Genomic DNA, 10,143 nt, shown 5'->3' on the forward strand with positions numbered 1-10,143 from the left:
TTTCTCTGAAGGAAGTTATCTTGGAGCAACTTTTCCAGAGAGGGCAGAGTGGCCATTCTAGGCTGTCCTTTGGTTCTAGTAGTCCAGGCTCCAAAAGCACTTCTCTTACTAGTCAGCAGCCTCTGCCCATCTCTGCAAATCCCTAGCTCCTGACCCATTTTCCAGCTTAGCCCCTGTAGCTACTTTTCACCGCCATCCCCTTAGTCTTTTACAGGAAGCCAGACTAGACTTGGCTGTTCCCACCCCAGACAGAATCGTGTCTGGGTTTGTGTTACAAACTACTCTTCCAGGTGTCCAGACCTCCCATTGTTATGGGAATCACCCGAAGGACCTGAGAACCCAAGGTGGGAGATGGGGGTCAGGGACTTGCCTCCAGGTCTTATAGGATGTGGGAGGGGAAGAGAAGTGAGTAAAAAGTCCAGAATGGAACATTTGATTTTAATCATAAAACTTATGAATATTTAAAGTTTTCTATATAAAAAAGGCAGAGGCCTGGGCAGGGGCAGGCCCGTAGATATTTTTGCCTGGGAGCTAAGTAGCAGGGCAAACACACTTAATAGTAATGAGAGAGTTTTAAAAAATCATAAACCAGGCTAAGACAGATTCACCTTCCTAGAGGCAAGATGAAGGAGGAAGTGGAGAGAGTGTGGTAAGCTGCTTATCCCTTCTGCCACATGGTCCAGATTCAATCTGAGAATGAGTATGGTGTCACCTAGTCAGAGATAGGTTTATCCGTGCTGGCAGGGGATATAAAGACCAAATAAGACATCACCCTTCCTCTGAAAGAGCTCGCATGCAAAGAGGAAGGACCACCAGGTACAGACCAGATGCACAATTACTTAGCTCAGGCTGTGACAAATGCTTACCCAGCAGCATGAATGAACAGTGTGGAAGCACCAAAAGAACAGTGGTTGAATCCCTCCTCAGGCCACCCAGCAGTACTAGTTAAAATCTGGGTTGGCCCTTGAAGGATGTGTATATGACCAGGAGGCGGAGGGACCATGGTTTTCTTGGGGCCTAATGAGTCAGGCCAAGTGCACACTTCACACATTGGTCAGGGCTGCCTCAAGCGCTTTGCTGTAGTGTAGCGTGATGTTAACAGCCTCCTTCCACAGTACTATCTGTCCACAAACTGTAGGTTGATGCTCCTCTCAGGGACCAGGACAGTCCGGGTCATGGGTCTGATCGGGGCAGCACCTGGCTCAGGCTGTACCTCAAAATGGGTCAAGATCTGGAAAGAGAGGAAAAAGGCTCTCACTATGGGAGGAATCTATAATGATGGGATTGATTGGTAAAAGGCATTATTAATGTTAGAATGGTCAACGTTGGGGTGGCACCTGTGGCTAGTAGGAGACTTCTTGGTAACGAAGATAATGGATTATGGTAGGGAAAAACATAGTCCAAATACCCTCACTTACACTCCAGGCCTATAATGGTATTGTCATATTTCAGAGGATTCATTCTACCACATCTTGTATATTTTCCTCGGCTTTTCAGAGGACAAGAGCTCACAGCTATTGAGGGTTAGGGTCTCTCCATCTAGGGAAGGTACAAGGTCTAGATCACTCACCTGGGCCAAAGCCATTTGCAGCTCAAGCTCTGCCAGGCGTCTCCCTATGCAGCTGCGCTTGCCAAAGCCAAAGGGAAGAGAGGCAAATGGGTGGGGGGCTGGATCCTCCCCCAGCCAGCGAGCTGGACGAAAAGAGTTTGGCTCTGGGAACTGGGCAGGGTCCCTTGAAGTGGCATAGTGACACAGAGTGACCAGCGTCTGGTGGAGGAGGAACACAAACTTGTTAGTTTGGGCCTAAGAATGTGGGGGTGTGGGGCATGAAGAAAGGGCTGTATGGACTGGGACAAACAGACCCTAGCTGGTGACGGGGAAGTTTTCTGGGGCTACTTTTGGATGATTTCTCCACTGCCCCAATATATCCCAGAGAGAGGTCAAGGGGAGGGTTTGAAAGGCATTTGAGAGAACAGGGCTGGGGCCCAAGAGAATGAGGAATGGCTTAGCAAAAGGGATCCATAGACTCTACTCACATTTTTGGGGATAATATAGTCACCCACATGAATGTCCTTATCTGGGACACGGGAATTTCCAGGTACCACAGGGTACAGTCTAGGTTGCAAGGGACAAGATGGAGACAGCAAAGTGAGTATGAGGACTGTAACCTCCTTCTCACTGTCTCTGACTTCCAAGCCCATTTTTGGTCAGGAGGAGAGTACCATTTTTCTCTGCTCTCTCCCAGCTTCCATCCACTATCTGCTTCCCCAACATTTTCTCTAGTTCTTCCTCTCCTTCCCCCTTACCTTAGCACTTCCTTGATCACGGCCTTCAGCAGGGGCAGCTGGGACAGAGCGGTGGCTGGAGGGTGGGCACTGGAGCCAGGGCCCAGGGCAGCTGTGATCTCGGAGTGGAGTGCTGTCTGGACTTCAGGGTGCCAGGAGAGCTCGTACAGAGCCCAGGAGAGTGTGTTGGACACCTGAGGGCATCAGAGGTTTTGGGTGTGAGGACACAGTATAGGGGGCAGAATATGGGGCAGTCTGGGGCCAAGGAGGTGCAAAGTGGCCATAGTGGATCCCCTGCAACAGAAAAGTGGCCCCTGAGACTGGGGAGGCTAAGCTCTGGAAGTGTGGCTCAGAGCATTGAGGGAGAACCTCACGGTGTCCACTCCGGCCAGTAGCAACTCTGCCACATTCCCCAGGACGGACTGGGCAGGCAACTCCTCTCGGAACAGGAAGTAGGTCAGGTGCGCCCCAGGTCCCATGTCCTCCTCAGACTTTCCTCGGTTCCTCATGGCTACCTCGGCCTCTCGCCGCTCCACGTGCTGCTGGGCTGCGTGGGGAGAATGCACACCACTAATGCCTCACTATTCCTGGACAGCTTTACGTTCCCCCATTTCCACCTCGCTTCTTTGCCTTACCAAATGCAAACATCTGGTCCCAGTCTCGGCAGAGGCGGCCCCAGGGCCCGGGAACAAGGCGCTGTAGCCAGCTGGGCATCGCCATGGTCAACAGCGTGGATACAAACACTGAGCCCACGGCGCGGATGAAGGCCTCTGTGTCCGGCGGCACTTCTGCCTCCAGGCAGCCTAGGCGCGAACCCAGCAGCACCGCGGCTATGCCTGACCGGGAGGGGGCGCTGTCAGGGCACCGGGAGACCCCGGCCAGGCGCCTCCTGCTCCTGCCCCTAACTCTGTCTTCAGACTCACCCTCTAGTCCAAACTTGTAAAATTCTCCCGCCACGTCCCGAACCAGGGCGGGCGGCCCGGTGCCACGTCCCCGCTGGCACCTCAGTCGTCGCACAAGGTCACAGACCACACTGTCCAGGGTTCCGGCATAGCCGGCGGCCGCTTGAGGCCGGAGGAGGAGCGGGGCCAGAAGACTGCGGAGCCTCTGCCATTCTTCGCCTTCCCTGCGGGGGTGCGGAGAAGGGTGCATCAGGGAGGTGGGGTGTGTGGAATGGCTCGACCTGGCTGGCTGCTGTGGAGAAGGAGCTCTTTCCGCTGGGGTGGCCAGGGGAGGGACTGAGTCTGTTCCTCCAGGGGTACAGAAACCTGACCCTGCCTGCGCGCGTCTTCCATCCCCCTTCCTCCTTATTCATTTCCTGCCCCAGAGGGGCCTGGGTTCTCGGATAACCTGAGTCACAAAATCTTACAATCCATGCAGATCCTGGTACCTTAGCCCATCCCGCTGGTTCCCTCTGTTCCCAGGATTCTGGACTGAAAGGATAAGGAGGTGGGCGGGGGGCGAGAGTGGGGCTGAACCCGAGTTTGGGTGAAACACACTGGGATGGGAACTCCAGCATGCCAGAAGGTCTGTCGGGGAAACGGCCGACATCTCCCGATGCTCCCTGATAGATTGTTTTGGGACCCGCTGCAAGAGAGGGCCGTTACCCGGCGTCTAAGCTTTGGGGACAAAGAAGACTCACGCGGTGAGCAGTCCGCAAGCTCGCTGGCGGTGGCGACGGTGCTCCACCCAGGGCGAGAAGCTGCAGCGTTCTGGCCGGGGACCCTCCTGTCGCAGCAGTTGCTCGACGAGGGCAGGAGAGGCCACGTACACCGTGCGCACCGTCCCGAAGCTAGCCAACCACACGGGCCCGAAGCGCGCAACGCCCTGCACCTGGGAGAACCGACGCAGCGGACACTTGGAGATCCGGGCGGAGACTCTCAGGGGCGTTGGCTGGGCTTTGGAAGAGGAAGCTTCTGCTCCCTTCCGAGCGCCCAGCTAGTGTATGGCCCTGATACTGCAAACTCTTCCTTTCTCCCATTTCCAATCCCTAGGAAGTTTGAGTGTGATGGGCAAAACGAAGAAACTTTGGGCAAAGCAGACATTCAAGACCTCTCTTTGGTCATCTGGGCCGAGCTGAAGCAGATAAATCCCTAATGGTTCCGTACCTGCATTGTTCATCTCAGGACGAGCCCTCAGTGAATGAAAAGGAGCCCGTCTAGCTTTTTAAGCCCAACGCTCACGGAGGGTACTGCGAGCTTCGCGACGCCCCCCCGCCCCCCCCCCCCACATTTGTACTGGAACTGCAGGGTCTCCAGATGTCTGCATAGCGAGAAGGCGCTTCCTGAGCGCATTACTCTGCGGGGTGTACGGATGGCGACGGATGGCGCCGTTCGAGCCATCGCCCCCAGTCCCAATTTGCTTTTTCTATAATCATCGGCGTCCGTTCTCAGTGGCCCTCCCTCGTATATTCTGCACTACCCTGTCTTTTCTGACATTGTCAAATCTGGTTTCCCCAGCTCTCAGTCATGGGAATGGCCTCCCCTCCTACCTGCAGCTCATGTAGCCTGGACAGCCCCCCTTTGCAGAAAAGTTCAGCCAGAAAGCTGGGTGTGGAGGGGCCTGGGATGTCTGCCAAGCCCCGGCATGCTGAGTCGTAGTTTCTGTAGTCCCGCGAGGCGCCCAGCTCAGGAGCACAGTGATGGAACACTCTGGCAGCGAACTTGAGGGCCTGGGTCATGGTGTGGTTCACGGGGCCCACGAAAGAGAGCGCTTCTCTGGAGCATCTTGCTTGGAGCCCTATTTAACCTTTGGGCTAGGAGGTGAGGACTCCCCCTCTCCAAGCTCCTCAGCCAATCCCCTCTTTCTGAGTGGTCGGTGCTGGGGATTAGCACCCAGGAGAAGTAGGCGGGGCTGGGGCTGTCTTCCAGGCTCCCTGGGGTTTCATGTTGCAATGATCCTCAAGGGAGGAGAAGCCTATCTGAGCTTTTCTGATGGCGCTAGTGCCCTCCAGCAGTCTAAAATTCTTGTCTAGGTAAAGGCTATTTAGTATGGATTAGGTGACCAAACTACACAAGTCAGTCCCTACTATTCCCATCACTTCCCCAGCCTCTTCAGGCCCATCGTCAGGAATTCTCCACCCTCCAGCTCCTCCCAGAAGGGAAGCAGGGAAGAGGCACAGCTGTAACTGTCCCCACATTCTTGGCTCATTGGGCAGCACCTTCTCTGCCTTATTTTCCTGCACTAGCCACATCTCCGTCTCTCCCTGTACCTGACACACACACTGGGCAGATGGTAGGTGGGTTAATGGGTTAAAACGGCTCCAGGTGCCTTCGTCTTTGTTTCTTGGGGTGAGCGGGGTATCTGAGGCCAACAAGCCCCCGCCTTCCAGCCATCGGAATTTGGGGCTTGAAGAGCAGAAACAAAGGAATTTTTTGCAAATTAGAAAAGTTCAGAGATTCTGTCTGGGCCACTGAATGGAGCAGTGTATTCTGAATCTTAAGCTGACTCAGTCTCTTCTGGGGGGCTTTCTGGTTAGCAGCCCCTTGCCACTTTTAGCTTCAGAATCCTCCACAGTTTAGCTCTCTGCTCCTCACTCTCCCACTCCCCACTTCCCCCAACCAGGCTCTGTGCCAGTCAGTCAGCTCTGAAGTTCTGGAATCGAAGGTCAACATGAAAAAGGAGAGGATTTCCACCACCACCCCCTCCTGGGGACTCTCCAGAGACAGCAACAATAAAGGCTTCCCTAGGTCAAGCCTTAGGCAGGGAGCAGATGGGAGGATGGGAGAAGGCACATGATACACCAGCCTTTCCTAAGAAATGGCACAACAGGCATGTGCGCATGCATACACTTTATCCCCAAGACTGCAAAGTAAACACAAGTAGACAGGTGGTTTGAGCCTAGCGGGCAGTTTAGATGGACGGTGGAGCACTGCATTCCTCACTCAGACTGAGGAGAGATCCTATAAGAGGAAGGGAGGGCAAGACCCCACACCCTTCCAAAGATCTCCTCTGGTCCAAAACCCTTTGTCCTTCCCAGTCAGCTTCTTTTGATATCTGCTGGAAGCAAAGGGACAAGAAGGTGAGAGGAGCCGGGGGTAGTTGTGAACACCAGCCTTCTTCCATAGGCAGCCCCCAACTTCTTTGAGAGATCACTGCCTCTCAGCCCCAGCAGTATCGGCTGGGAAGGTTGAGGGGTCCTGATCTTCTTTCCAGTCCCTGGAAGATGGGGTCCAGCCAAGGTAGGATAAGCGGTCAGTGACCAGGCAGGGTGGGACTGGAGGTCACTGTCTGGAGGGTGGGATCCTGTATTCTTCGGAAGATGGCTGGGAAATTCTTTCCTCCATTGCGTAGAACTTTCTTTCCCTCCTCAGTTGAGGTGCCTAGATGTCTCACAATGGGGTCCTCACTCTGGGAGAAGGAAGGGTCCAATAAGTCCCTGCCCACCTTTCAGACTGCCCTGGCCCCCTAGACTCCCATCTCATCCTCTGGGCACTGAGCTGCATTCAAAGAATACAGAGCCACTCTGGAAATGGCCTGCATGTTTGCAATTTCCCTTAGGCCCCCTACTTACCAGTTCCTCCAGAGATACACGCTCAAACAGGGGGTGCCCTTCAAAATGGGTGCACATCCAGTCGTGTAGTTCTAGCACATCAGTTATGGTATATACCAGCCCCTGCACAGGCAAAATCACTAGATGGCGGATTGAGGGGAGGTGCTGCATGCAACTGAGTAGCAAGATGATGGAAGTGGTTGTGCAAGTCCCTAAATGCACCCCCACTGAATTCTTAGTGAAGGGCCCCTGGGTAGGCCACTTACTCCATCCTTCCTCCCACTCCCGACTCACCCCAACTCTCAGCACGTAGGCATATTCTGCCAGCAATGTGGGACTGATGATTCGCCACTTGTGCTTCGTCCGCTTGAAATGTGGGTCAGGGAAGAGGAAGAACATCTTTGTCAGCTGTGAGACAGACATGCACCACAAGGTTGTGAGAGCCTGGCCTCTAGGCCCTGCCTACTTACCAGGCTAAGCCACTAGGGCCCCTCCCCACCTGGCCCTTGCGGAAGAAGTTAGGAAGGTGCTTCATGGCATTACTACGGAGACAGGCGATGTTCTGGAAGCCACCTCCGGGAGCTGCTCGTAGGGCCCGAATCCGGTCTTGTACATAGTCTGAGACTTTCACTCGGATCTCCAGACCCAGAATCAGCGTGTCTGGAAACAGCGGTGACAGTTCCACTGGACACAGAAATAGCAATGGAATCATCAACCTTATACTTGCAGGAAGTACACAGGAGTCAACACAGCAAAGGAAGCCTCAATCTGCAACTACCAAAGTCAGGAATGGCAAGTGGGGACAGAGATACCTATATGGATAGTTTTATGCTGAAAAGGCTGGGGAGATCTGAAGATTGTGTTTCCACCCTTAATCCCTAGGTGAATCACATGAACATCATGAGGCCCATGATTGCTGATCTGCCTGTCTCCACTTTTAGGGGTTGATGTGACCCTGGCCAGACAGCTCTCCTTTCTGGGGCACAAGTTCCCCTTCTCCCAGAGACTGGCTGCCTAAGGTACTGGGATCCTGCTTTGTGTATGCGCTCTGTGGGATGGAGTAAGGCGGGAGCAGGACTGTGTATATGCTTGCCTTTTTATTAAATCCTACAAACAAAACAGAATTCACTGTTTCCCATTCACTAGGACTGGAATGGTAGAGCCAAGAATATATGTATATTTGCAATTGCTTTAGCGTTTCCACAGTGTTTTCACATCCTTACAACCCTCTGTGTTAAATTGTGAAGATGAGGAACCAAGGGTCAGAAATGCTCAAGATCATATAGCGCTAAGAAGGGGTAGAGCTAGAACTAGAACCAAGGTTTTCTGCTTCTAAGTATCATACTCTTCCTCTCTATCAGGCTGTTATCTGTATGAGAAGATCTAAAAATAGGGAAGTGCCTTGGCATGCACAGCTGGGACAATACAGACAATACAAGAAGAACCTAAAAAACATGAGAGTGGAGCAAAAGGAATGAGTTCTAGTGAGGGAGGGTGCTGGGGGAGGGGAGAAGGAGGAATCCCTGAGAAAGACAGTTCAGGATCACTAGTCACCGTGGCCAATCTCTGATGCTTGTGCTGACCAGCTCACTGACCCGGCACCTGGCGGGTGAAGTGGCTCACATAGGCCAGACAGCACAACCTAGGTTATGAGAGGCACCTGAGGCAACCCCCTCCATTCTCCAGGGCAAAGGCCACAGACCCAGAGTAGAGAGAAGGTGGAGGCTTTCCATGCTGATGTCACCAGTGTCTGGTCAAAAGGAGAAAGGCCAACTATGGCCCCCACAAAAGCTGCTGAGGTGGCAGAAAGTAGGCCTCTTCTCTACCCCAGAGAAAGGGCCAGAGTGTTACCTAACAGGCCACCATAGCCACAGCCTATGTCTGCAAACTCCACTTGGGCCTGAGCTCTCTTTTCTTTCTTATCCTTTGAGTCATCGTGGCTCTGATTTTGAGTGAGTGGAGCGAAGAACTCTGGGTATAGCTCAGACCAGTCCATCTCTTCTGGCTTCACAGGGCTATTGGAAAGAAGGCATAAGAAATGTGAGAAAGTTGGCCATACTATTGCAGAAGTGGGACTGTGAGTGTGTGGGTGGGTGAGGGTGAGGGTGGGAGGTAGATGGGAGGAGGTTTCTCAACAGTGGGCTGTGTGACCTCTAGGAGGCACAATGGAAACCACCCTTAACTTCTAGGGTGAATCACAGGCCCATCATGAGGCCCATGATCGCTGACGTGCCTGTCTCCACTTTTAGGGGTTGATGTGACCCTGGCTGGACAGCTCTCCTTTCTGGGGCACAAGTTCCCCTTCTCCCAGAGACTGGTTGCCTAAGGTACTGGGATCCTGCTTTGTGTATGCGCTCTGTGGGATGGAGTAAGGTGGCGGCAGGACTGTGTATATGTTTGCCTTTTTATTAAATCTAACAAACAGAAAGATGAAAACGACATTCTGCCTCTATTACTAGTCTCGGTAACAATTCTTTCTCTTCCCAGACTTGGCACCGCTACCCAGACTTAGGCCAGAACGCCACGCCCCCTCCCAACTAGCCAATTCCGTTCTCTGTCAAATCCCCCGGACACACCCCCCAAAACTGACGTCACCCCGCGGATCTTCCCCGGTCTACCCCTCATCCTCCCAACCATCCCAGCACAAGTGCTGCTCAGACTGCTTTGGCAATCAAGTCCTCCTTTCCCTCCCCGCGACCCGCTCACTCACTAGCGCAGCGTGTGGTCCGCCATGGGGTTGGAGTGAGCACGTTGCCGGTAGTAGCGCTTCTGGGGCTGCGGAGCCTCGGCTCCGGCCGTGTCCCAACTCTCGGCTCCCGCCATGATCAGCAGTCCCAGGTTTCAACACCTAACCCATGTGGAGACGCAGGCCGGAGGCGCAAGATAATGACGCAGTCTTGCACGCTGGGAGCAGACCCCGCCCCTTAAAGACCCAAGAGCGAATTCGTCTGGCCTAGGCTGGGAGGACGTGCCCAGCGGGTGCAGGGAGGCGCCTCCCCCCCGCTAGTCCCTAACCCGGCTGGCAAGGCCAGACCCAGGCACCCAACATTTCCCCTTAGCTTGTATCTGCCTGGTCTGGGCTACCATCTGGTTGCAGCACCAGTGCACCCCATAGGTAAGAGGGGTCGGGGGGACCCTGCCTCCAACAGTAGAGTCACTCGTCCCCCTCTCCCCTCTCCCCTGGCCTCGCACCAGTCTGCTGGGGCTGACCTGTGTGGTTCTGCGTGAGTCCGGTCGGGTATACACTAGGGACCGGGGCGGGAGGGGCAGCTCTTCACTCCACCTCCAGGAAGCCAAACTGGAGGAGGGAGGGCAAACTCGGGGAGGCGGGGCTCGTGCCACTGGGAAGCCGAGACGGTCCGCGG

The 10,143-nt window shown here is 54.2% G+C and overlaps 2 protein-coding genes across 2 annotated transcripts; both read right to left on the bottom strand.

Annotated features, from left to right (window-relative positions):
• Positions 1 to 1,117: 1,117 nt before the first annotated feature.
• CYP27B1 (cytochrome P450 family 27 subfamily B member 1) lies at positions 1,118 to 4,966 on the bottom strand. The gene is made up of 9 exons (XM_069491424.1): positions 4,778 to 4,966; positions 3,929 to 4,119; positions 3,210 to 3,412; positions 2,922 to 3,122; positions 2,661 to 2,833; positions 2,308 to 2,480; positions 2,038 to 2,116; positions 1,571 to 1,768; positions 1,118 to 1,231 (listed from the first exon to the last, which is right to left on the bottom strand). Exons 1-9 carry the CDS (start codon positions 4,964 to 4,966, stop codon positions 1,118 to 1,120), a joined length of 1,521 nt encoding a protein of 506 aa, XP_069347525.1.
• A 1,001-nt stretch (positions 4,967 to 5,967) lies between these two features.
• Positions 5,968 to 10,046, bottom strand: METTL1 (methyltransferase 1, tRNA methylguanosine). Its single transcript, XM_069490000.1, has 7 exons — positions 9,989 to 10,046; positions 9,489 to 9,626; positions 8,630 to 8,793; positions 7,278 to 7,462; positions 7,073 to 7,186; positions 6,800 to 6,901; positions 5,968 to 6,636 (listed from the first exon to the last, which is right to left on the bottom strand). The coding sequence occupies exons 2-7, from the start codon at positions 9,599 to 9,601 to the stop codon at positions 6,481 to 6,483; spliced, it is 834 nt and encodes a 277-aa protein (XP_069346101.1). The 5' UTR covers positions 9,602 to 9,626; positions 9,989 to 10,046; the 3' UTR covers positions 5,968 to 6,480.
• Positions 10,047 to 10,143: the final 97 nt, after the last annotated feature.

Source organism: Eulemur rufifrons, chromosome 16, assembly GCF_041146395.1.
Source record: "Eulemur rufifrons isolate Redbay chromosome 16, OSU_ERuf_1, whole genome shotgun sequence".
Lineage (NCBI taxonomy): Eukaryota > Metazoa > Chordata > Mammalia > Primates > Lemuridae > Eulemur > Eulemur rufifrons.

Excerpts from the sequence above, each read along its gene's own strand:
- CYP27B1 (XM_069491424.1), bottom strand. The coding sequence starts at position 4,966 with ATGACCCAGGCCCTCAAGTTCGCTGCCAGAGTGTTCCATCACTGTGCT. Across the intron at positions 2,481-2,660 it reads TACTGGCCGGAGTGGACACC|GTGTCCAACACACTCTCCTG; the intron begins GTGAGGTTCTCC and ends TGATGCCCTCAG. Across the intron at positions 2,117-2,307 it reads GTGATCAAGGAAGTGCTAAG|ACTGTACCCTGTGGTACCTG; the intron begins GTAAGGGGGAAG and ends CTTGCAACCTAG.
- METTL1 (XM_069490000.1), bottom strand. The coding sequence starts at position 9,601 with ATGGCGGGAGCCGAGAGTTGGGACACGGCCGGAGCCGAGGCTCCGCAG. Across the intron at positions 8,794-9,488 it reads GCGGACCACACGCTGCGCTA|CCCTGTGAAGCCAGAAGAGA; the intron begins GTGAGTGAGCGG and ends TCTTTCCAATAG. Across the intron at positions 6,637-6,799 it reads GTGTATCTCTGGAGGAACTG|AGTGAGGACCCCATTGTGAG; the intron begins GTAAGTAGGGGG and ends TCCTTCTCCCAG.